Source organism: Blennius ocellaris (genome assembly GCF_963422515.1).
Source record: "Blennius ocellaris genome assembly, chromosome: 19".
In the NCBI taxonomy this organism is placed as follows: domain Eukaryota; kingdom Metazoa; phylum Chordata; class Actinopteri; order Blenniiformes; family Blenniidae; genus Blennius; species Blennius ocellaris.
The window spans coordinates 5,962,101-5,985,590 of NC_137668.1; the positions used below are offsets into that span (position 1 = coordinate 5,962,101).

The 23,490-nt window shown below is 44.1% G+C and overlaps 1 protein-coding gene across 1 annotated transcript in view; it reads left to right on the forward strand.

Annotated features, from left to right (window-relative positions):
- Positions 1 to 2,249: 2,249 nt before the first annotated feature.
- The window catches only part of cnksr2a (connector enhancer of kinase suppressor of Ras 2a), a gene marked incomplete at its 5' end in the record, with an annotated part of 66,837 nt that continues 45,596 nt past the window's right edge, over positions 2,250 to 23,490 (forward strand). The window contains 3 exons of the mRNA XM_080515197.1: positions 2,250 to 2,313; positions 22,490 to 22,653; positions 22,998 to 23,200. Of these exons, the coding sequence (XP_080371323.1) occupies positions 2,250 to 2,313; positions 22,490 to 22,653; positions 22,998 to 23,200 (431 nt within the window). The remainder of the gene's footprint in view (positions 2,314 to 22,489; positions 22,654 to 22,997; positions 23,201 to 23,490) is intronic.

The following is a 23,490-nucleotide window of genomic DNA, read 5'->3' on the forward strand; positions in this document are numbered from 1 at the left end:
CGTGGAGAGAAATGGACAAATAAGTGATCTCGAGAACGAGCTCAACTCAAGAATGACTAAATTACAGAACGGCTGAAAAAGGTCACAATGGTGAAATGGTGGGGCCAAAAAAAACTACTAAAACTGTTTTATGAACTAAAATGGCAAAAAAAATAAAAAAATAAAAAAAACATTTAAAATTGGAAAATTTGCAGTATGGCAAAATAGTAAAAAAAAAAAAAGTAAATTAAAAAATATAAAATTCAACTTTCAACATGAGCTAAAAATTAAGTAAATATAACAAAACTATATATATATATATATATATATATACCTATATATATATATATAAAATCCTTAATTTTTTACCTGTCTGACAAAAAATACATTAAAATTGACACATTAGGAAAAAAATGACATATTAAATAACCAAGCAGTTTATTTATGAGTTTATTAGTTGTGGGCCAGATAATTAATACGAGTGATGATTTTTTTTTTAAAAACATACAGTATTTTTAATCATTGAAGGAATCTGTGGAGCAGAGATGTGAAACATCCGGCCCGTGGGCCAAAACCGGCTCTCAGGGGGCTCCTAACTGGCCAAACCACCAAGAAAATGGTAAACATTTAAAAGAACATTTATTTCTTAAGAGTAGTGGACACAACAGATCCAAGCTGAGAAATCAGTGATGCTACCTATCAAACAAGTCACATTGCCAGGGTGAGTTTGTAAAAAAAAACTAAACAAAACAAAGATGACTTTTTGGAAAGTTCACTGTATTTTGCACCAGGAGGTTTCATTAAAATGTATGAGACTGTCGTTGTTTTCTATTGTTTGGTTTTGTGAAAATAGACGTTTCCCAGAAACACTTTGAAATTGTCCCCTGACCTAAAATGACTTTGTAGTTGAGTTTTATTCAGTGGAAGGTTGGAAAAACAGCTCTCTCTGTCATAAAGGTGGACTCCACTGGAGTCCAATATGAGGAAAAAAAAAGAAAAGAAGAAGAGGCGATATGCATGTGGCTCCTCTTATGACTGCTCTGGCCACTAGAGGTCGCTGCACCTCTCCGCCTCCAGTGTCAGGAGCCGTTCAACACCGTGTGTCAGTCACCTGTCACTTTATTGTAAACTCAGTGTTGCATCGTGTGCAAACGATCCATCGTGTCTGCTGCACGAGCGACCAACAATCACGCTGCGACCAAACAACTCCAGGTGGACAAAAGATTGTAATTAAAATGCAAATGAAGTCATCCGTCCTCCCCGTGTTGCTTCTCCGGGGGCGTGAAGAAGAAGAAAAAAAAACGTATACTCTCGCTGCAGTCTGACTCGGGGACTTTCTGAAGGACACTTCGGCGGGTCTCCTGCTCGGAAGTCGGAAAAATGTGGCGTGAAATGCAAAAATAAATAAATTAATTAATGTAAAAAAAAATCAAACACAGGCGCATCCTCCACATGTAAATGAGCTTGTGAACCTGCTGATAGTTTGAGAGAGCAGAGGAGTGATGGGCGGATTCATGAAGTACACACACACACACACACACACACACACACACACACACACACACACACACACACACACACACACACACACACACACACACACACACACACACACACACGATGATCATCGTGCCATCATATCTGCATGATCATGTCGCTCCGGAGGGAAACACGCGGACATGTGCGCGCGGTGCCAACCCACTGATGGGCGCGTGCACGAAATGAGAGAGCGAGAGAGAGAGAGAGAGAGAGAGAGAGAGAGAGATGCTGAGTCCAGTATGACTTATCTCCACTGCTGCTGTCGGTAACGGAGCTGCTGCGCACACACACACACGCACACCTACACTCTCTCTCTGTCTCTCTCTCTCTCTCCCGGGCATCCACCGGCAGCGGAGCACCGGCTCTGGCGCACCGGGGAAGCGGCGGCAGAAAACGGACAGGGGAGGCACAGCGACACATGTCACACCGGCTCCAGCGGGGGAATGTACCGGATTCCGCTGCGCACACGCCCGGGCTGTCCCGCACCGAGGACTGCGCCGCGTTAACGGGACGCGGCACCGGGCCGAGGCTGGACCGGACCGGGGACTGATCTGAGGAGTCACCTGGCTGCGGAGGAGGAGGAGGAGGAGGAGGGGGGGTGTTGGAGGGAGGGGAGGAGGAGGAGGAGGAGGAGGAGGGAGGGGAGGAGCAGAGGCGCGTATCTTCGGACAGTCGGGGGCGTCACGGCACCGCTCGCGCGCAGCGGGAGAGTCGAGCGCAAAGTTTCCTCGATGGCGCTGGTGATGGAGCCGGTGAGCAAGTGGAGCACGAGCCAGGTGGTGGACTGGATGAAAGGTAACCGTCGCACGCGCTCACGCGTGCCTCGTGCACGGCGGGGTTAATTGAGCGCAGAGACGCGCGCACACACCTGCGCGGGGAGGCTGATAAGTGTTGCGTGGGAGGCGCGCGCGTGTTGAGTGTGTGAGTGTGTGTGTGTGTGTGTGTGTGTGTGTGTGTGTGTGTGTGTGTGTGTGTGTGTGTGTGTGTGTGTGTGTGTGGGCATGTGGCACCTGATGATCAGAAGGTGATGTAATGTGAGTGACAGCAGGAGGGGGCGGGGCCACAAAGTTTTGAATGGGGGGTGAGATGTCTCTTTAAATTCCTCCTTCTTGGCACCGAGCCTCGATTTTGTCTTCATTTGTCTTCTTGCAGCATCTTTGCATCAACTCTGTTCTTCTGCTTGCACAAATCCGCGAGAAGAGCTGCAGTGGGATAATCAGATTAATAATCTGTGCTATAAAGCATTGAAACGCTGGCTTTGTGGATGTTTGATCACTGTTTTCCCCAATTAATGTGACTTTTTATAGTTTAAAAAAAAAAAGCCAATTGAAATCGCTGTGAATCTGACTAAAAGCACAATTATTTGACAATTTATAGCAAATAAATATGATGTGATGCATTTCTTGCAGTGTTACGGTGTTGATGAAGGGTTACAGATCACACTACATAAAAAAAAACAACTATTATGACTGGGCGAGATGAAATATTGAGTATTGAAATGTCTCCCATATTGCGGAGCACCAAGAGACGTATCACGATGCTTCGCTGGGAGACGGTTTTTGATGGTTAATTTGATGATGATCGGATAAAATGAGGATGCAACCAAACGGGAATGTTAAAACTAAATTGAAATACCGCAATTTGTACTGGTTGGAGGCTCATAAATCCCAAATGACTGTATAATGAGAGTCAGTAGGGTCAGGTGGTGCAGTGGTTCGGGCTCTCGCCTCACTGGGGGAATGGTTCAAATACCGGCCGGGCCTTTCTGTGGTGGAGTTTGCATGTTCTCCCCGTGTGTGTGTGGGTTAATTGGTGTGTTTCAAATGAAAATGCATCATTTCTGTGTTTTTGTTTCAGAAAAGGAAATTTAAAAAAAAACAGCTGAAAATGATGTAGTTTTCATGTCGGGCCACTAGAGAGTGCAGAGAACAATCCGCTATAAACATAAACAATGCAAGTACAAGGACATTTAGTGGACAGACGACCAAGTTGCATTGTCATCACGGTGACTGTCAAAATAAAAGTACCAAGTCCCAGGAGAATATGAGCTAGGGGTCATGACACACTGGAGGAAACGTCGGTCTTCTTTTCTACTACTGAGCATGTGCAGAAGCAACGTTTCAGAACGTTTCCACAGAGAAAAAGTCAAAAACATTTTGGAAAAGTTCCACCTTGTGGGCCTTTTTCATTTTTATCACAGTTCTCAGGAATACAACCGTCAGAACCGTTACCCTTTTTTGTTTTTACTTTCTAATTCTCATAAGTTTCCACTACTCTTATAACAAATCAAGTTCTATTAGTTTTACACTCCATTATCAAGATTTCTTCTAATAACATTTCAAACTAAATATTTTTCCTCAGTCTTGATAAGGTTCGGCTCAAACCCCAGATTGTAATGAACACTGATCGTGAAAGAAACATCACATGACAATAAAATGTCATTCTCATCGAAGAAAGTAGTGCCGAGGTGTCTTTAAAGTTTGGGTGCTATAAAGAGGTTATCAGGGTTGACATGGAGTGAGAAGAACAATCGCTCCGGAGCTCCCGTACTGATGGGAGGGCAACTGATCACTGCCCACAAGATCCAGGGAATTGAGCCACTCGGCCTTAATTAGTTCCTCGTCTGTTTAATCAGGGTTGGATTGCAACTCCGGATGCTTCCTTCAATACTTGACAACCTCGTCAGTTGATTCCTAATTACAGCACCTTCAGAGCAGGTCTGGTAAACGTGCCGCATTGCAGGAGGATGTGATGATTCTAATGACTGGTGTAACACGCTGAAGCGTACAGGCAGTTTTCACCCATGCCGTTTCTTTAAAGGGTCATATGATGTTAAATTCACTTTCTAAAGGTTTTCCAGCAGGACTAATTGTCTCCATACCTGGAACGACGCCCCAGAAGTGTAGACAGTGTGTCCTCTCTCTCCCTGGCTTGTTCCAGGTTTTAAAAAGTGTGTTGCTCCAACCAGCCAATCAGAAATCAAACCCTATAAAGAGTCATCAGGGGTTTAGCCAATCACAATCAAGGCAGGCTCCTCCCCTTTGACTTCTCCCACAATCAGGCAGCTCTGCTCTGGCACATGGCACCACGAGAGGAAGTACTTCCTCCTCTTCCCATAGATGGGCATGTGTGGGCGGAGCCAGTCCAGCTCACACAGACACAGCAGATTCTGAATGCAGCTCCTAGGATCCAATATTCAAATGGAGGAGAATCAAGGAGAATCTGGATTTGGGGAAATAAACGTTGAATACAACATTTCTGGACCAACAAGACCATGTGAAAGTGTTAAAAAGTTGTATAATTTGACTCCTTTCAACGACACTCCTCTTCAGATTCACCCCCCCCCCAAAAAAATGTTCAGAGTTCACCCAACCCCGCCCACCATGATTCGCAGCAGCGTGTAAAGATACAAGCTCGCGGCTCGAGAAGGACTTAGCGCTAATTCACTTATCCTGTCAGACTGGCGGACGACTTAAAGAAAGGGAATCCTGTCATCTTCACAGCTGTCACAATGAGATTACTCAGTGAGAAGCTCCAGTAGAGAGACTTAAGCATGCCAAAAAAAAAGAAGAAAAAGCACATGCATGGAGGAACTTCAGCTGGAGTATGAAGATGTAATTGAGTTTTGTTTTGTAAGAGTGGCGCTGGACAGCCTCCGGCGATGGGATTATGCTCATGCATAATGCAGCAGTGGGGTTGATGAGGTCTGTACTTGAAGGGGGGGGGGGGGGGGGGGGGTCCGTGTGAAACTCTGCTGCGACACAAAGGGGAGATGGTTCCGCCGGTTTTCCTGGCGTCTCCCTCTGGTCAGGCCTCACCGTGCTGGAAACGATCTCCGCCGACCGTCGGATAAATGATCTGTCAAATGATCAGTCAATCACACCTTCGTCTGCGCTCCATTAACTTGTAAACAGTGGAAATGTTGCTCTGTGCACGCACATTGTCTATCTACTGAGCACGTGCAGGAGAACGATTCACTCCAGATGTGGTGTGCATGTCCAGTGGCGGCGTCAGGTTTATTTCGCTAGTTCTATCGGGTAGCTTGACTTTCCGGTGGCGGCGCTCGGTAATTTAGGGATCTGATTCCTAGCGCAGCGCCAATATTAAGATACGCGCCCCGTGCCGTGCACATTAAGTAAAAGCTTTGGGATTTATAGCGTTGTTATGCTCCACAAAACGCAAGACATTATATCGCCTTCCCGTACGCTCCCGTTTCCATCATGTGGACACGTTTTACTGTTTATGCTAAGTGGCACAGTCGCCCCAAAAAGACGGCTCCCGTCCACTGGAAGTGGTGAGATCACAGCCTAATGCCTGCATAGGTGTTTATTGATGTATTTATTACTTAACCTGATTAGAAATGATAATATTCACACATCAAAAAATACCTATAAAACACACAATAAAAGAAAAAAAAAATATATATAACACACACACACACACACACAATTTTCTTGAGGTGCTATGACTATCCCAGGGGTAGCTACAGCACCATACCATACACCATGCCATACACCATACCATACACCATACCATACACCATACCATACACCATGCCATACACCATACCATACACCATACCATACACCATACCTAAGCGAATACCTGCTGCCGCCTTTGCACATATACAATAGCAGTGTTTCAGAAAGGTTGTGTTTTGTTGGGGATATGGAGTCGTAGCCTTTTCAAAAAGTTGCGTTTTTCCTCATTTCCATGGAGACTGAGCCAAAGTGTTTTCAAAAAGTTGTTTTCCCTCGTTTCCTTGGAAACGCAGTCAGTGTGTTTTGAAAAATGTGCATTTTGTCAAGGAGATGGAGTCGTAGCCTTTTCAAAAAGTTGCGTTTTCCCTCGTTTCCTTGGAGACGGAGTCGGCATGTTGTCAAAAAGTTGCGTTTTCCCTCATTTCCTTGGAGACGGAGTCGGCGTGTTTTCAAAAAGTTGCCTTTTATCAAGGAGATGGAGTCGTGGCCTTTTCAAAAAGTTGTGTTTTCCCTCGTTTCCTTGGAGACGGAGTCGGCGTGTTTTCAAAAAGTTGCCTTTTATCAAGGAGATGGAGTCGTAGCCTTTTCAAAAAGTTGTGTTTTCCCTCGTTTCCTTGGAGACGGAGTCGGCGTGTTGTCAAAAAGTTGCATTTTATCAAGGAGATGGAGTCGTAGCCTTTTCAAAAAGTTGGGTTTTCCCTCGTTTCCTTGGAGACGGAGTCGGCGTGTTTTCAAAAAGTTGCCTTTTATCAAGGAGATGGAGTCGTAGCCTTTTCAAAAAGTCAAGTTTTCCCTCGTTTCCATGGAGACGGAGTCAGAGTGTTCAGAGAAAGTTGTGTTTTCAGTGGCGTCAAGCCCCCGGGTGTGGCGTGAGGGGGCGTCAGTCTGAGACGTCTCGCAGCCTTTCAATCCCGCCGGGTTTGTGATTGGAGGTCCTGACGGGACGGCGTGGCGTCCGCTTCACTGCGTCTCCTTCGCGGGACGGCCTCGGACGGACGCTGGCCACGGCGGGAGGGGAGCCGCCGCTCTGAAGACGCCCTGACTCTTCTGCGCTCCTCCCGTCAGCGATGGAGACTTTGTGGCGTAAACCATGATTTAGACCTTCTTTGACTTCCGCGCCAAAGGAATTCACTGGTTTCGTTAAAACACCTGCCTGGAGGAGAGCCTCCGTCTCAAAAACACTTCATCACATTCACGACTCTGTCTCATTTGGACAGCCTGTGCCATTTTCAGTTTGATGATGGTCAGTGAGTGGCTGGAAATGAGCTCTTGGTTTGAAACTCTCTTGGAGCTCTAATTGAGATAATGTTCAAAATGAGAAATTAAACCCCCCCCGGGAGCTTTTTCAGAGAACCATGTTAGTAAAAATGCTATTCTTGAAGTGAAGAATTTAAAGTCTTAATGGGAACAAAAGGACATGACGACGAGGTGAACCTCCAGTACTGCTGTCGAGTTCTGTGATAATTAGATCATTTTTAATAAATACAATCATTAGCAGATAATGTTAAGACACATTTGCACTTTTTTTTTTTTTTTTCCAAGTGAAAATGGAAAAGTTTCTTTATGTTTAGGAGGTCTGTTTACACAACAGCAGAGCCTGAGGCCACTGTTGTAGCAAACAATTCTCCTGCCATACTCTCCTGGGACTTGGGCGTTTTATTTTGATAGTCACCGTAATAACAATGCAACTGGGTGGTCTGTCCATTAGAATGTCTGTGTTCTACCAGGGTTGATGTTTATAAGGTATTGTTCTCTGTGTGTGTGTGTGTGTGCGTGTGCGTGTGCGTGCGTGTGTGCGTGTGTGTGTGTGTGTGAGGGTGTTTGTAGGAGTTTGGCCTGCTTGCTGTTTCATTATAAAAACAACAGTGCCTACTAGTGGCTCAACATGAAAACTACATTGTTTGTAGCATTTCTGCTGTTGCGTTTTCACTTGAAATGTCACGTAAACGGGACCTTGATGCCTTTTTAAATCATTTTTTGTTGACTGATTAGCCACAATTTTTATCTTAACTTCTGTCCTTTTGAATGCATTTCAATTCAACTTTATTCATATAGCGCCAAATACAACACAGTCATTTAATATGCTGCTCATGAATGCAAAGTCAATTCTCAATATCACAATACAGCAGAATTCAGTAGTTCACTACGGTGGTGGTGTCCACACGCAGTATTTATCAAGGAGACGGAGTCGGCGTGTTTTCAAAAAGTTGCATTTTCCCTCGTTTCCTTGGAGACGGAGTCGGCGTTTTTTCAAAAAGATGCGTTTTCCCTCGTTTCCTTGGAGACGGAGTCGGCATTTTGTCAAAAAGATGCGTTTTCCCTCCTTTCTTTGGAGACTGAGCCAGAGTGTTTTCAAAAAGTTGTTTTCCCTTGTTTCCTTGGAGTCAGTGTGTTTTCAAAAATGTGCATTTTGTCAAGGAGATGGAGTTGTAGCCTTTTCAAAAAGTTGCGTTTTCCCTCGTTTCCTTGGAGACGGAGTCGGTGTGTTTTCAAAAAGTTGTATTTTCCCTCGTTGCCTTGGAGACGGAGTCGGCGTTTTGTCTAAAAGACGCGTTTTCCCTCCTTTCTTTGGAGACTGAGCCAGAGTGTTTTCAAAAAGTTGTTTTCCCTTGTTTCCTTGGAGTCAGTGTGTTTTCAAAAATGTGCATTTTGTCAAGGAGATGGAGTTGTAGCCTTTTCAAAAAGTTGCGTTTTCCCTCGTTTCCTTGGAGACGGAGTCGGTGTGTTTTCAAAAAGTTGTTTTCCCTTGTTTCCTTGGAGACGGAGTCGGCGCAGTATTTCTAGAATAGATGCATTTTCCCCTGTTCCCAGCAGAGATGGAGTTTGTTTAGTTTTCTTAATTGCAAAAAAAACAGTTTTCACTTCTAAACGGCGCCGCGTAAATGGGCCCTAAACAGTACGACTGTTCCTGAGGTCGCCGATGGTTCCGACGCGACGATGGCGAGCACTTCTATCAGCCCTGCTCGGTGGTAAAACACAATTATCGTTAATGCAACGCTCCCCCCCCCCCCCAAAATCAGTATTTTTAGCCGGAGCCTATAAAGGAGGCGGTGGCGCTGTGAGGCAGGCGGCGCTCCACGCGCTTCTTATTGGCCTCCAGTGGCGACGGCCCACTGAAGCCTCGCTCCGCCGACGACAACGGCGGATTGTTAAACTCTTCCCGCGCCGGAGGTCTCCTGAACGTGTCGCCAGGGCCTCAGTTTGTCGGGTTCCAGAGCTTCTCTTAAAAATAGTCGCCGCGTTCGTCGTGCTCGGCTTCTGCCGCCTCGGAATGAGTCGGAGGTGCAGACGAGAAGCGTTGAGCAACGGCGGTGCCACTGACTCATTGTTTGTCGAGGCTGCTGTTTACTCTCCGCTGTGCAACTTTGATAGAGCAGGAAATAAAAGTGTTAATTCTTTTTTTTTTTTTTGGTTTGTTTGTGTGTTTGTTTGTTTTTCCTGGATTCCTCATAAATCCCAAATCAGGCCTGTTGATGACGACGAGGAGATTAGTTGCGATCCACAGATAATCCACGGCTCAGGTTGCTGATCTCGTTCACAGAGGGAATTAAGACGTCCAAATTACCAGCTGTCCTCTTTCATTTGTCTACGTCTCGTCAATATCTGTTTCTCATTGCTTCTTTTAAAGCCAGAAGTTTGGCTCATATCTAAAGGGCGTCTTAACACCAGATATAAAGTGTTGCCATTTTGATGTCGTCTTTGAATAAGAGCTAGAAGGTCCCAACGTTTTCCTCAGCAGAGACAGTTGTTCAGTTTTGAGGGTCGTCAAGAAAAACAGCAGGAGCAATATCACACGCAAACGGCGTTTCCCTCGCCCTGCTCCGCCCCGATCGGCTCGCCAAGCCAGTGAGAGGCAGACGAGGGCGGGACATGGCGTCTTCCTCGTCAGAGTCAGTCTGGCTCGTCGATCCTGCTGCGTGGTGCATCATGGGGGATTTGGAAGAGGGTAGGTTAGGGTTAGGCTATGGGGTTATATGTGTGCCAAAATTCCGAGCAAGCGATGGGAAAATTTGAGCGCAAATTTTTTTTTTATTGTGCAAGCGCACTAATAGCATTTTGAGGAAATATTTCAATTGCGCAAAGAAAAATGTGAGATTGCGCGCTCAAAAATCATTTTCTGCGCTCAGTTTCTCTCCGTGCTCAAGAAGAAGAAGAAGAAGAAGAAGAAGAAGAAGAAGAAGAAGAACAAATGTTGAGTTTTCCGTATTTCTGTTTTCGCTCGCAGTTTGTTTTTCCCTCTTCTTCTTCTTCTTCTTCTTCTTCTTCTTCTTCTTCTTCTTCTTCGTTGGTTATGAGGCACTTCCGAAATCCGAAGGAACCAATCAGAGGAAGAATCTGCGCGAGCACGGAGAGAAACTGAGCGCAGAAAATGATTTTTGGGCGCAATCTCAAGTTTTTCTTTGCGCAATTTAAATATTTCCTCAAAATGCTATTAGTGTGCTTGCACAATAAATTTTTTTGCGCTCAGATTTTCCCATCGCTCGCTCAGAATTATGGCACAAATATAACCCCGTATTAGGGTTAGGGTTAAGGTTAAGGTTTAGGGTCAGGGTTAGGGTTTGGATTTAGGGTTAGGGTTCAGGTTCAGGGTTAGGGTTTAGGGTTAAGGGTTTGCATTTAGGGTTATGTTTAGGGTTAGGGTTAGGGTTTAGGGTTAGGTTTAGATTTAGGTTTATGGTTAGGGTTAGGGTTCAGGTTTAGGGTTAGGGTTTAGGGTTAAGGGTTTGCGTTTAGGGTTATGTTTAGGGTTAGGGTCTAGGGTTAGGTTTAGGGTTTGGGTTTAGGTTTAGGGTTAGGGTTAGGGTTAGGATTTAGGGTTAGGCCACCTCTGATGGGCGGCGGTTATGACGTCGTGACACAATCAGTGGCAAACCAAGACTTGCTGTTAAACGAGACGATGCAGTGATCTGACGTCTCCGATGGACGAGAGCGTGACCAGGTGAACGCAGCCGCCGCGTGAGAAGACGCCCAGAGCCTCCGTCACCTTTCATTTCGATGTTCATGACCTTCACAAAAAGTAGATGCCATATCCCTTTTTGAGTTTCTGTAACCGCCTCATGTCTCATCGATCTCACAGCCAACCCCTCACCACGTAAACTGTGAGAAATGACTAACCATCACTAATATTAGCTGTTATTGTTGTTCGGCACGGCGGCTCCGTTGCATAAAAAGCAGGTCACGGGAGGCAGATTGACTCACATTGCTTCAGTGGGAAAAAAAAAAAAACGCCAAATGGGAGAAATGGCGACGGAGATTTTTTTTTATTTACGTGATGCACCGTGTCATTTCTCCCTGGGCCTTGTTGTTCGATGGGTTATCGCTTGGTCATGTGCATATGGTGTGTGTTGACGGTGCGTGTTTACGGTGCGTGTTTATGTGTGTGTTTATATGTGTGTTTATATGTGTGTGTGTGTGTGTGTGTGTGTGTGTATGTGGGTGGGAGGGTGGGTGAATAGTGAGTTGTTCGCCTCAGACCGTCTGTGCACAACAGCTGACAGACGCACAAACCCGCTCCAAACAGAAGGCTCCACCCGAGTCCTCGGACACACACACACACACACACACACACACACACACACACACACACACACACACACACACACACACACACACACACACACACACACACACACACACACACACACACACGTGGCATGCCTCACTGTGGTATTCGGTTCATGCTGGGTCTCTCGGGTGTGTCTGCAGCAACAGAAAGACACATGGTATACTATCTCTGTTGTCCCACGGGTAAACGTGCTCAACTAAATTACTTTTATTAGAAACAAACTTGGTATACTGTGTTAATTTTCCCAAACAAAAGTGTGGTATACTAGCTTTTTTTTTTTTTTTTTTTTTTTTCACCCAGAGAGAAAAACATACATTCCTTGTTTTCTCAGAGGAAAAACATAGTATACCATGTTTGTTTTGTCTGACAGAATCATGGTATACTGTCTTTGCTTTCTGAGACTCAAATGTGATATACCATCTTTGTTTTGTCAGTAAGAAATGTGGTACGTATATTATATATATACATATATATATATTTTGAGACAGGAATATGTTTTTTTCAGAAAGAAATGTGCTATTCTATCATTGTTTTCTGTGACAGAAACATGATATATTATCTTTATATCATCAGACGAAATCATGATATATACTATCTTTGTTTACCCCGAGGTAACAGGGTGTATTGTCTTTATATGGCCAGAGGATATCATGGTATTCCATCTTCTTTTTTTTGCCCGGACAAATAACATGGTACATTCTTTTGTTATCCCAGAGGAAAATGTGGTATACTATCTGTTTTCTCATGAAGAAATATGGTATACTATCTGTTTTCTCATGAAGAAATATGGTATACTATCTGTTTTCTCATGAAGAAATATGGTATGCTACCTGTTTTCTCATGAAGAAATATGGTATGCTACCTGTTTTCTCGTGAAGAAATGTGGTATACTATCTGTTTTCTCATGAAGAAATGTGGTATACTATCTGTTTTCTCGTGAAGAAATGTGGTATACTATCTGTTTTCTCGAAGAAATATGGTATACTATCTGTTTTCTCATGAAGAAATGTGGTATACTATCTGTTTTCTCATGAAGAAATATGGTATACTACCTGTTTTCTCATGAAGAAATGTGGTATACTATCTGTTTTCTCGAAGAAATGTGGTATACTATCTGTTTTCTCGTGAAGAAATGTGGTATACTATCTGTTTTCTCATGAAGAAATGTGGTATACTATCTGTTTTCTCGTGAAGAAATATGGTATACTATCTGTTTTCTCATGAAGAAATGTGGTATACTATCTGTTTTCTCGTGAAGAAATGTGGTATACTATCTGTTTTCTCATGAAGAAATGTGGTATACTATCTGTTTTCTCGTGAAGAAATATGGTATACTATCTGTTTTCTCATGAAGAAATGTGGTATACTATCTGTTTTCTCGTGAAGAAATGTGGTATACTATCTGTTTTCTCATGAAGAAATATGGTATGCTATCTGTTTTCTCGTGAAGAAATGTGGTATACTATCTGTTTTCTCATGAAGAAATGTGGTATACTATCTGTTTTCTCATGAAGAAATATGGTATACTATCTGTTTTCTCGTGAAGAAATGTGGTATACTATCTGTTTTCTCGTGAAGAAATGTGGTATACTATCTGTTTTCTCATGAAGAAATATGGTATACTACCTGTTATTCTCGTGAAGAAATGTGGTATACTATCTGTTTTCTCATGAAGAAATATGGTATACTACCTGTTTTCTCGTGAAGAAATGTGGTATACTATCTGTTTTCTCGTGAAGAAATGTGGTATACTATCTGTTTTCTCATGAAGAAATGTGGTATACTATCTGTTTTCTCGAAGAAATGTGGTATACTATCTGTTTTCTCGAAGAAATGTGGTATACTATCTGTTTTCTCGTGAAGAAATGTGGTATACTATCTGTTTTCTCGTGAAGAAATGTGGTATACTATCTGTTTTCTCGAAGAAATGTGGTATACTATCTGTTTTCTCGTGAAGAAATGTGGTATACTATCTGTTTTCTCATGAAGAAATGTGGTATACTATCTGTTTTCTCATGAAGAAATATGGTATACTACCTGTTTTCTCGTGAAGAAATGTGGTATACTATCTCTTTTCTCATGAAGAAATATGGTATACTATCTGTTTTCTCATGAAGAAATATGGTATACTACCTGTTTTCTCATGAAGAAATATGGTATACTACCTGTTTTCTCGTGAAGAAATGTGGTATACTATCTGTTTTCTCATGAAGAAATATGGTATACTACCTGTTTTCTCGTGAAGAAATGTGGTATACTATCTGTTTTCTCGTGAAGAAATGTGGTATACTATCTGTTTTCTCATGAAGAAATGTGGTATACTATCTGTTTTCTCGTGAAGAAATGTGGTATACTATCTGTTTTCTCATGAAGAAATATGGTATACTATCTTTGTTCACCCAGAGGGAAACCATGGTATACTCTCTTTATATCCATCCATCCATCCATCCATCTTCTCTCCTGTTCTCATAGTACACTAACTTTCTTTTCCAAGAGGTAAACATGGTTTCCTCTCTCTGTTTACAAAGACAATAACCTGGTATATTATCATTGTGTGAATATGTGGAAATAGACCAGTACAACACGTGCATCAGGCGTTCGCCATCCTTGCCCAAAAGACACATGCGACACATGTTCATTACCAGATGGGAGATCAAACCGGCAACCTTTGCACAAGAGCGCGACCCGCCGTAGCGAGGCGTCCGGGGGGCCAAGAGGTCCGGCCGCCGTCGCAGTGATGCTGTAACAACACAGGCGCAGAGTAATTCAATAGTAACGTGAGGAGCTGGTGTGCATCAATGGGAATGCAGGGAATTCACAACCTCCCCCCCCACCCCCCCCCCCTCCACCCTTCACTGCCACCACCCCATCCCCACCCCGCCGTGTTGTGCCATCATCTGTTCACACAGAGAGAGCAGAGTGGATTCAATCACCCAGCAGTGGAATTGGCACGGCGGCCGGCGAGCGCATCTGATGACGCCACGCGTCTCGCGGGTGAAGCGGCTGGTCGCCGCTGCGTTGAGGATCGGAGGGGGGTGGGGGGGTTTAACTCATTCATTCAGGTCAGGAGCGAGAGACTCCAGTTTGTTTTTTTGTGGGAGGAAATCCGCTCACCAGAAAAGTGGAATCCCGTGTTTATCGGTCAGTTGTGCACACTGAGCAAACACATGGCGCTCGGGGAAATCAGGATTTCCAGCGTTTTGCTCAGCGAGGGTTGTAAAAGTCACGGGAGCATGATTCAGCTCCCGCTGCTTTGGGGAGCATTTGCATACAGAAGCAGTGATAGAGTTCAGTAATTTCCACTGGAATAAATCGAACTTCCCTTCAGTCGTTTTCTCATTTTAATTCATTCCACTATGAACAAGCAGATTTAGAGAACAAAGAGTCATGGCATTTCAAAAGTCCTGTTTTAATGGCACCCAAATTGATGTTTGTTTCAGCGTTCGGGCAGTTTGGTTCACACACTTTAGCATTAATACGTGACTGCTAGCAGGAGGAGGTGGAAGCTCCTAATGACCTCGCGCTGCACGACGTGATCGCCAACATCAAGCTTCAGGAGTTACAGGATGTAGTCACAACCTGTTACACAACAATGAAGCTTTTGCACACTTGAATCATCATTTTGAAGACGTTCAGTTATTGTTTCTTTATAAATGCTATTTTTGTTTTTTTCTCGTGTGTTCCAATGTCATCCGACAGACAGAATTCAATGTTTATAGAATTCTAGACATGGAATATATATATATATATATATATATATATTCAGAAAAGTTTTTCCCCTATTTACACTGAGATGGATCATTTTCAAAAAGTTCCACCTTGGGAGCCGTTTTCAAGAAGTTACATTGCAGACAGCCAAAACTGTGCGTGAACAGATTCTATGACCACACGACGACGCCGTTTCATCGTACACCACATCGTTTTTGGCCGATCATCCACACAGCGCAGCGTTTTTAGGAGCCTCGAAACGAGGTTACTTTTCGAACGGGTTCCAGAAGGCGAGGGTTAATTTTTAAAACGCCAGCTCGGCTTTGGGGTGTGGTTGGGCAAAGACTTACATTTGCTGAAAGCGATGATAGACTTAGACTTAGACTTTCTTTATTGTCATTGCACAGTACATCACACAGTGAGGAAACTGGCAACGAAATTTCGTTGCTTAGCAACCGGTAAAAAAAAGGCATTAAAAAAAAACGTATTTAAATATATTTTAAAAAGTAGTGCAATTTTCAAAATAAGGTGCATATGAACATTAAATAAAAGAGCAGGATGAGAGATAGATTGGGATAGATTAAAATTTGAATAATTGCACAGTGTGATATTGCACAGTATGATGTCATCGCTCTACCTCTCGACCCGAAAGCCCGTCACTTAACAACAACAATGGCGGACTACATGTTCTAGATGGCGCTGCAGAAGCTACTGATGCGAGTCCAGATGTTGGATTTCTCGATCGCGAGTATTTTTGCCTGCCCCGTGTCTTCCTCTGCATCGTTGATGTGTTTCTGTGAGTAACAGTGCCCCCTATAAGCCTGGCATAGGTACTACATCGGTTTGAGTGATCGATCATGGTGGACGTGGAACTTTTTAAGAACAACGGGGAGGGAAAATCTCGCCTGGGCTCATGTGCACTAACTACAAACTAATAGAGCTCATGTTTGCATCAGTGAAATAACTTCTGTTCCTAATGAGCAGCAAGTCGAGCGCTAAGCTCTGCTAATAAGTCTTAATTACCTTGGTAGACATTTTCAGACGTGTGCACAGATTGTTTTATGATCAGGCTATTATGTTGATTGACACATTGCACATTTCTATGAAGAAATCCCTGAATCATTTATTCGCCTCTCCATCGCCTGAAGCAAAGTTCCCTCCTACTTTTCATGCATGAGCGCTTTTGTTGTTTTTTTTTTTGTTTGTTTCCAGCATGCATAATGTAATAGGCGACAGTTGCAGTAAATACGTTTGTTTACATGGATGTGCTCTGGAATGCGTTGCCGATGGAGGACTGGGCAAACCGCCGGGCCGTGGACTGACCTCTGACAGCTGCCGGGTGTCGAACATCCATCTTTTACAAATCAGAGCGAATCTCGTCTGGTTTGTATTGTTAGCGAAGCCGCGCGTTGCCGCAGCAGATGACACATGACCCGACCAGGACGGCCTTTATAGGGCTAACATCAGTGCAAAAAAAACACTTTTCATAGGTGTGTGTGTGTGTGTGTGTGTGTGTGTGTGTGTGTGTGTGTGTGTGTGTGTGTGTGTGTGTGTGTGTGTGTGTGTGTGTGTGTGTGTGTGTGTGTGTGTGTGTGTGTGTGTGTGTGTGTGTGTGTGTGTGTGTGTGTGTGTGTGTGTGTGTGTGTGTGTGAGTGAGGGAGTTTGTAGGAGTTTGGCCTGCTTGCTGTTGTGAAAAGTGTGCCTCTGTGGGAGTCGAGTGTGTGAGTCAGCTATGAATCACACTTTCTGTTTCAGACACACACACACACACACACACACACACACACACACACACACACACTGTACATGTAAAGTATGCATGGCTGCACAGAAACCCACAGATAAATCCGATTATGACCATTCATTTATAACACATTAACAAAGGTGTACTGTCTTTTTATTTTTTTTTATTTTTACTAAAGTGGTGTCTGTGTCGGTGAAATCAGAGTAGTGGAGCCAAGTGACATGGGCTCAAGTCACATGACAAGTTTTCTTTGTGTTGTCACTGTATCATGGGCTTTTTTCAATGATATATAGGTCAGTTGTTGCATCCACCCTGTTAAGTATTAGACACCATATACTAGCTACTCACACAACATACACACAGAATAATGTCATCCAGAACAACAGTGTGCCTTTAATTGTGTTTTGATAAAGATCATTTTTCATTGTTGACCCTCTCATTAAGATATAGATCTCAATATTCGATATTCTATGATGCAATCCAATTGAAACACCACAACTATGACCAAACCTATAGATGTTTTAAATCCTCCTTGAGACGTGAGACCAGAGTTCATCTACTGAGCATGTGCAGAGCAACTATTCACCACGGGCACGGCGGGCACGTTGCAGTAGCAGCGTTCCCGTCGTCTCCGAGGAGATGGGGCCCCCGAGCGCTTCCAGCAAGTGTCGTTTTCTCCCGTCGCCATGGCAACAGAGCCAGATCGTTTTCGGAGAAGTTCCACCTCGGGTGCCATTTCCCCCCAAAAAAGTCCTAACTTCGGCGGCTCATCGGCTTCATCGTTGTCGTGTAAACACAACCAAAGGGTTTTTTGTTTTTTTTCTGGCCTCACATGTTGGATCAGTTGTTTCTCTGTCATCGTTGTGATTTTAATGTTGAATTCTTCTTGATTCCTTCTGGTTTTCTTCATCTTTGGTTTGTCCTCGGCTTGATGTCCATATCGACCTCGAAGGGTTAAATGGGTTGTCGATGCAATTTATTTTTGTTGAGACATCCTATCAGAACACGTTTTAGTCTTTTTATTTGCTTTTGGAATTGTGAAGAAGTTTCCCTCATTTCTGAGAGAATGACCACTATTCCTTTTTCCTCGTCGATCACAAAAACCCTCAGGTTTTGTCAGATCAAGTTTATTTGTAGAACCTACCTGAATGGTGTCGTAACAACATTGGATCAAAACATCGGGGGGGGGGGGCGGCATTGTCTTCACGTATCTACATGTGTACGCGTTTGTATGTCCTCCATATATTATTAAACCCTTTGAAAGCCCTACGTTTGCTGCGATCCCTTCACCTGCTGTGACCTGCTGCTCATAAACTGCTGGCCTGCCGGGCTTCGTATCGGTCCTCTCTCTTCTGCGGGTGTTCAGGGTGGTCCTGATAGTGGAATCAATTTGCCCAGCGCTCCTCCAAAACTGCGATTAAAGAAAAAAATTAATAAAAAAAACAAAAACAAACCTCAAACGATCGTTTCAGTTTAAGGACAGAAAACCTCCACTTATTTACATTTTCATGCATATTTCTCTGGTGTTGATGGCTTCCAGGCGTCTTTTTTTTAAACATATATTTATTTATTTAAATAAATGGCGAGATGAAGCGGCTGTGGTGGGGGTGGGTGGTGGTGGGGGGGGGGGGGGGAAACGAGGGACACATGCTGATGAGAGAAGGAAGCTGCGTGTGCAAAATAGTTGGGAAGCAGTTTAGCAGCTGTCTCACCAGCGTTTAATTTCTTTCTTCTCTCGTCCCTCCATATCTCTGTTAGCCTGCTGATGATAGATGAGGGTGTTGGAAAGCGGGGAACAAAATCAATGCTCATTCCCCTGTGTGTGTGTGTGTGTGTGTGTGTGTGTGTGTGTGTGTGTGTGTGTGTGTGTGTGTGTGTGTGTGTGTGTGTGTGTGTGTGTGTGTGTGTGTGTGTGTGTGTGTGTGTGTGTGTGTGTGTGTGTGTGTGAGGTTAAAAGCTGGTTGTGCTCATTGTTTCGGGAGCCGGGGTCTGCTGGAGAAGTCGCCCCTCATGTAACAGACCCCGGCAGTCGTACCTGATCCTCCATCTCTTCACTCTCAGTCGGCCTCCACTCTTTTCCGAACTCCGAGCGAGGCGTGAAGAAACACAAGTGCTCGTGTTTTCCGTGAAATTCTGTGTATTTTCGAAAATTGGAAACGTTCCATTTTATTCCATTTATGGGAATTAATGGGACTTTGGCTCTCAATAGAGAACTTAATATAATCTTGACTAAAACAACCATATTTCATGGAAGTACAGTTGATCATCGATGCTATTCTTCAATCACATGCACGTAGCACACAGCTTACTGCAGGGCTGTTGAGGCCCCGCCCCCTACATGCATTATGGATTCCTCCATGACATGCTCACTTGATTTCTACAATCCTGGATCACACCTGAGCCCGGAGTAAAAGACTATTTAAAAGGGTCACATTGTCCCCTTCAACACTTTCTCATGGTCTCATTGAACCAAAAACCTTGTAGTCACAGTTTATTGCCCCAAATCCAGCTTTTCCTTGATTCTCCTCCATTAGAATATTGGATCCTAGGAGCTGCATTCAGAATCTGCTGTGTCTGTGTGAGCTGGACTGGCTCCGCCCACACACGCCCATCTATGGGAAGAGGAGGAAGTACTTCTTGACAGCTGCCTGATAGGGGGAGGAGCCTATCTTGATTGTGATTGGCTAAACCTCCCGATGACACTATATAGGGTTTGATTTCTGATTGACTTAAGTGGTAATTAACACATTTGAACTCATGTTAAACTCACAGATATCACATATAAATGTTATTGGTGTTGAACGTAATCGTTTCTATGATGCATTGCGATGTGGACAATTCTGCATTGATGTTGTAAAAATTATAGATTATAGAGAATATTTTAAAAATTCCCCAATTTAACTCGACATTCCAAGTGGGAATTCCCGAATTTTTTGCAGCTTTATTTCCTCATACTCAATTAAAACTCAATTAAAACTAACATACTCTATTACTCCACTGCCCATGAGTATCTCTTCCCCAAAAACTTTATCTATTCATCTACTGTAACGATTTCTCTAATTTAAAGTTAGTTTATGTTCTATGTGCGCAATAATAATCCAGATACATTTGATTCACAGAGTGTAAACGTCACTGCTGCTCTACCTTCTTGCCTCCAATGCTTTGGGATGAGGCATCCAGTCCACCAGAGGGCGCTTCTAATATCAAATGGAGCAGGACTGCAGTTCATTTGAGGAGGAGTTACAATCGAAAGCAGCGTGGCCTCGATTTGTCACACAGTTTTTATATTTCTTCTTTCTGCACCGTTTCATTTGAAGGCTGACACGTTCGTGATTGTAAAAATTGTATTATTATTTCCGATGCATGAAAGAAACAATTTAGACTTTAATAAAAAATGTATTTGGTCACAGTTTCAGAGAAATTTTGTTCTTTGTTTGGAACTTCCTTACATATTTTCTTTTCTTTTCTTTTTTGACATTATTGCTCCAGAAATAGCATCAAAGATGGAGGGTTTTTGAAAACATCCATGCAGAAATCCTGCTTTCTGAGCGGCTCCAGGCTTTTTCAAGCATAAAGGTTAAGACTTATTGTGAGAACAGAGAGAAATGTTCTCTCTCCAAGAACTATGAGTAAAGTATGACTTAAACTGACGAGCCAAGTGCTGAAAGGTCCTGGCGAGCCGTCCGCCGTGAGACGATGAACGGTGGAAATTGCAGGTTGTTCACATGATGAACATTATTAAGACGTTGGATTGTGTAACTCAGGGCATGTTCATGTTCCCACAGTCTCTTCGGGGAAAAAAACATTTGTTTGAGTGACAAGGACACGCGAACAAGGTCTGTGGTCCTCATGAAAATGTGGGTCTCAGGTGAGAGGACGTGATGTAGTGCACAAGACAAACAAACAAAGCTAACGGCCCCAAATCTGAAGAATTAGACACAGAAAGGAAAAGCATGAAAATATCTCACGGGCAGACGTGGAGTAGAGAGGAAGAAGTAGTGAGGAAGACTCTCATTGATCTCTGGTCTGAAGACTATCGCGGTTGTTTGTGGCTACTTATTAGCCACGAGCTAACTAGCTTAGCCAGCATGGGCTAAAGTGTCACGTCAGAGCAGATGTCCACTGCCTCGGGAAACTTGCTTTTTTTTTTACATTGACCGAACAATCCTGAGTGTTCTTTACCAGTTGTTTATCAAATATATTTACTATATATAATATATTTATTCAATTGATCCATTTTTAGCTCTATTTATTATCGTGACTCTTCATTGAATGTTCTTATCCTGGTTTGTTAGTGACTGCTTTTTATCTTTGTAAGGTTTTATTGTGGTTTCTCATCATCTACTTTTTGATCTTATCAATAGTGGAACATTGAGAACTTGTCCCGTCTGTCTCATCTCACTCAAACCAATTATTATCTGCTTGTTTGGTTGATCATGTGTTTTTATTTGCTATGACGTCTCAAGTGATCACAAAACCTGTAAAGCCAGTCTCCCTATAGGTACCATAGAGTGACCTTGACCTTGACCTCTCTTGCCAGTGTTTGTTTGAGGCGACGGCGCCCCCAAACCAGCAGCTGGTGTAACTGCGTGACATTGTTTTCATGCAGTTTAATCTCAAGAGAGAATATGAAAGCCACCCGAACCGAATGAAGATATGAAGAATCTCCCTCCCCAAGTGAACCGAGTCCGCGACTCTCCGAATCTCAGATTAGCTGGAAACCCCTGCTTTTATACCAATTCTGTTTTTGGACGATTAGCAAAGCGTAGCTGAACATCTGAGTCATTTCTGCTTCTAAATGGACTGAAAACAACCTTCAAAGCGTGACAACACAATACAACTCAAGTTCTGAATGAAATCCCTTATGTCCCCCCCCCCGGCTCGTCTTCTGCTTCATTCTTTACCTTTTGCTACTCGGCCTTTGAACAAGGCAAACGTGTACAAAGCTGCAAACAGGCTCTGGGAGAAGCAGCAGCTGTTGTATCATACAAACAAACTGGAACAAGCAGCAGGAGCGGCAGCGGGGAGGGAAAAAACAAAAACAAATTGTAGACTCGGAGACTTTGAAGTGGAGGGAAAGACGGTGAAAGTGCGGAGAGGAAAGCCGATTAGTGCTTCTGGAACTCGGCCCGAAACCCTGTAACTTCCAGTGGAGCGGTTATTGATCGGGCGGCGAATGTGTCTGAGCTGCAGACGTCTTCAGGAGCGACGGCGGCCCTGGGATGAGCGTTATCACCACCTTATCTCTGGACATTGGCCTCGAACAAACCCGCTTGTTTTTCTTTTGTCCAGTTACGGGCAGGATGTAGTGACGGGAATTAAAAGTAACACAATGAACGGGAGAAAAAGAGGGAATATCGTGTTATTTTCATCAATGAAACTCAAAATTCTGCACCACAAATGAGCTAAAAATATCAAACTGCTTGCAGCTTCAAATATATTGATGTATGTGTGTGTGTGTATGTGTTGCAGGTCTGGACGACTGTCTGCAGCAGTACGTGTGTGTGTTTGAGCGCGGCGGCGTGTGCGGCGAGCGGCTGCTGAGGATCAGCCACGCCGAGCTGGAGGAGCTGGGAGTGTCTCGCATCGGCCACCAGGAGCTCATCCTGGAGGCGGTGGACCTGCTCTGCGCTCTGGTGAGTTCAATAGCCACCAGATCTGCAGAAGCCCCCCCCCCCCGCCAGGAAGTCAACCCTCCATTGTGTCGTTTCTGTCTCTCTCTGAATGGATTAACGGCGTAACGTCTGAATCAACTCGCAGTGGGCCGGTTACATATTCATACAAATAATTCTTCCAAAAACAGGAAAGACTGATATAATATCAGATAAATGTCACGGTGATCATCATCCTCACCCACTCCCTGTGCGTTCCTGCAGATTCGACAGCCTCCGTGAATCACTGGCGTCTCTTTTAGAGGAAACTGTGTGACGCGCGGTGGAGCTCATCCCCCCCCCCCCCTCTTCCTCTCGTGATCCCGCAGAACTCGGGCCTGGAGACGGAGAGCGTCCGGACCCTGGCCCACAAGCTGGGCGCCTCCGCCAAGAACCTGCAGAACTTCATATCGGGCCGGCGCCGCAGCAGCCAGTCGGAGAGCAGGAGCTCCCGCCGGCTCCCCAACGACCTGCTGACCTCCGTGGTGGACCTGATCACCGCCGCCAAGAGCCTGCTGGCCTGGCTGGACAGGTCGGTTCCGTCTGCTCCACCTGAGAACCTGCTGGCTGTGACAAACACGCCACGCTTTTTTCAGGTTTCTCTCGCTTTTCAGTGGATATTTTCAGCTTGTTAGACACAAAAAAAAAAAGCACAAGGCCTTTAAAAACTGTAATCTCATGAAGTGAGGCGAGTGTTTGTCTCTGTGATGCTTTGTTTACTTCCTGTTGTCATTCGTTGTGGAAAGTGTCGCACTGAACGATCACGCAGTTTAGTCTAGAGTGCACGCAAAGACGACGAGCCGGCTCTCTGATCACGACAAA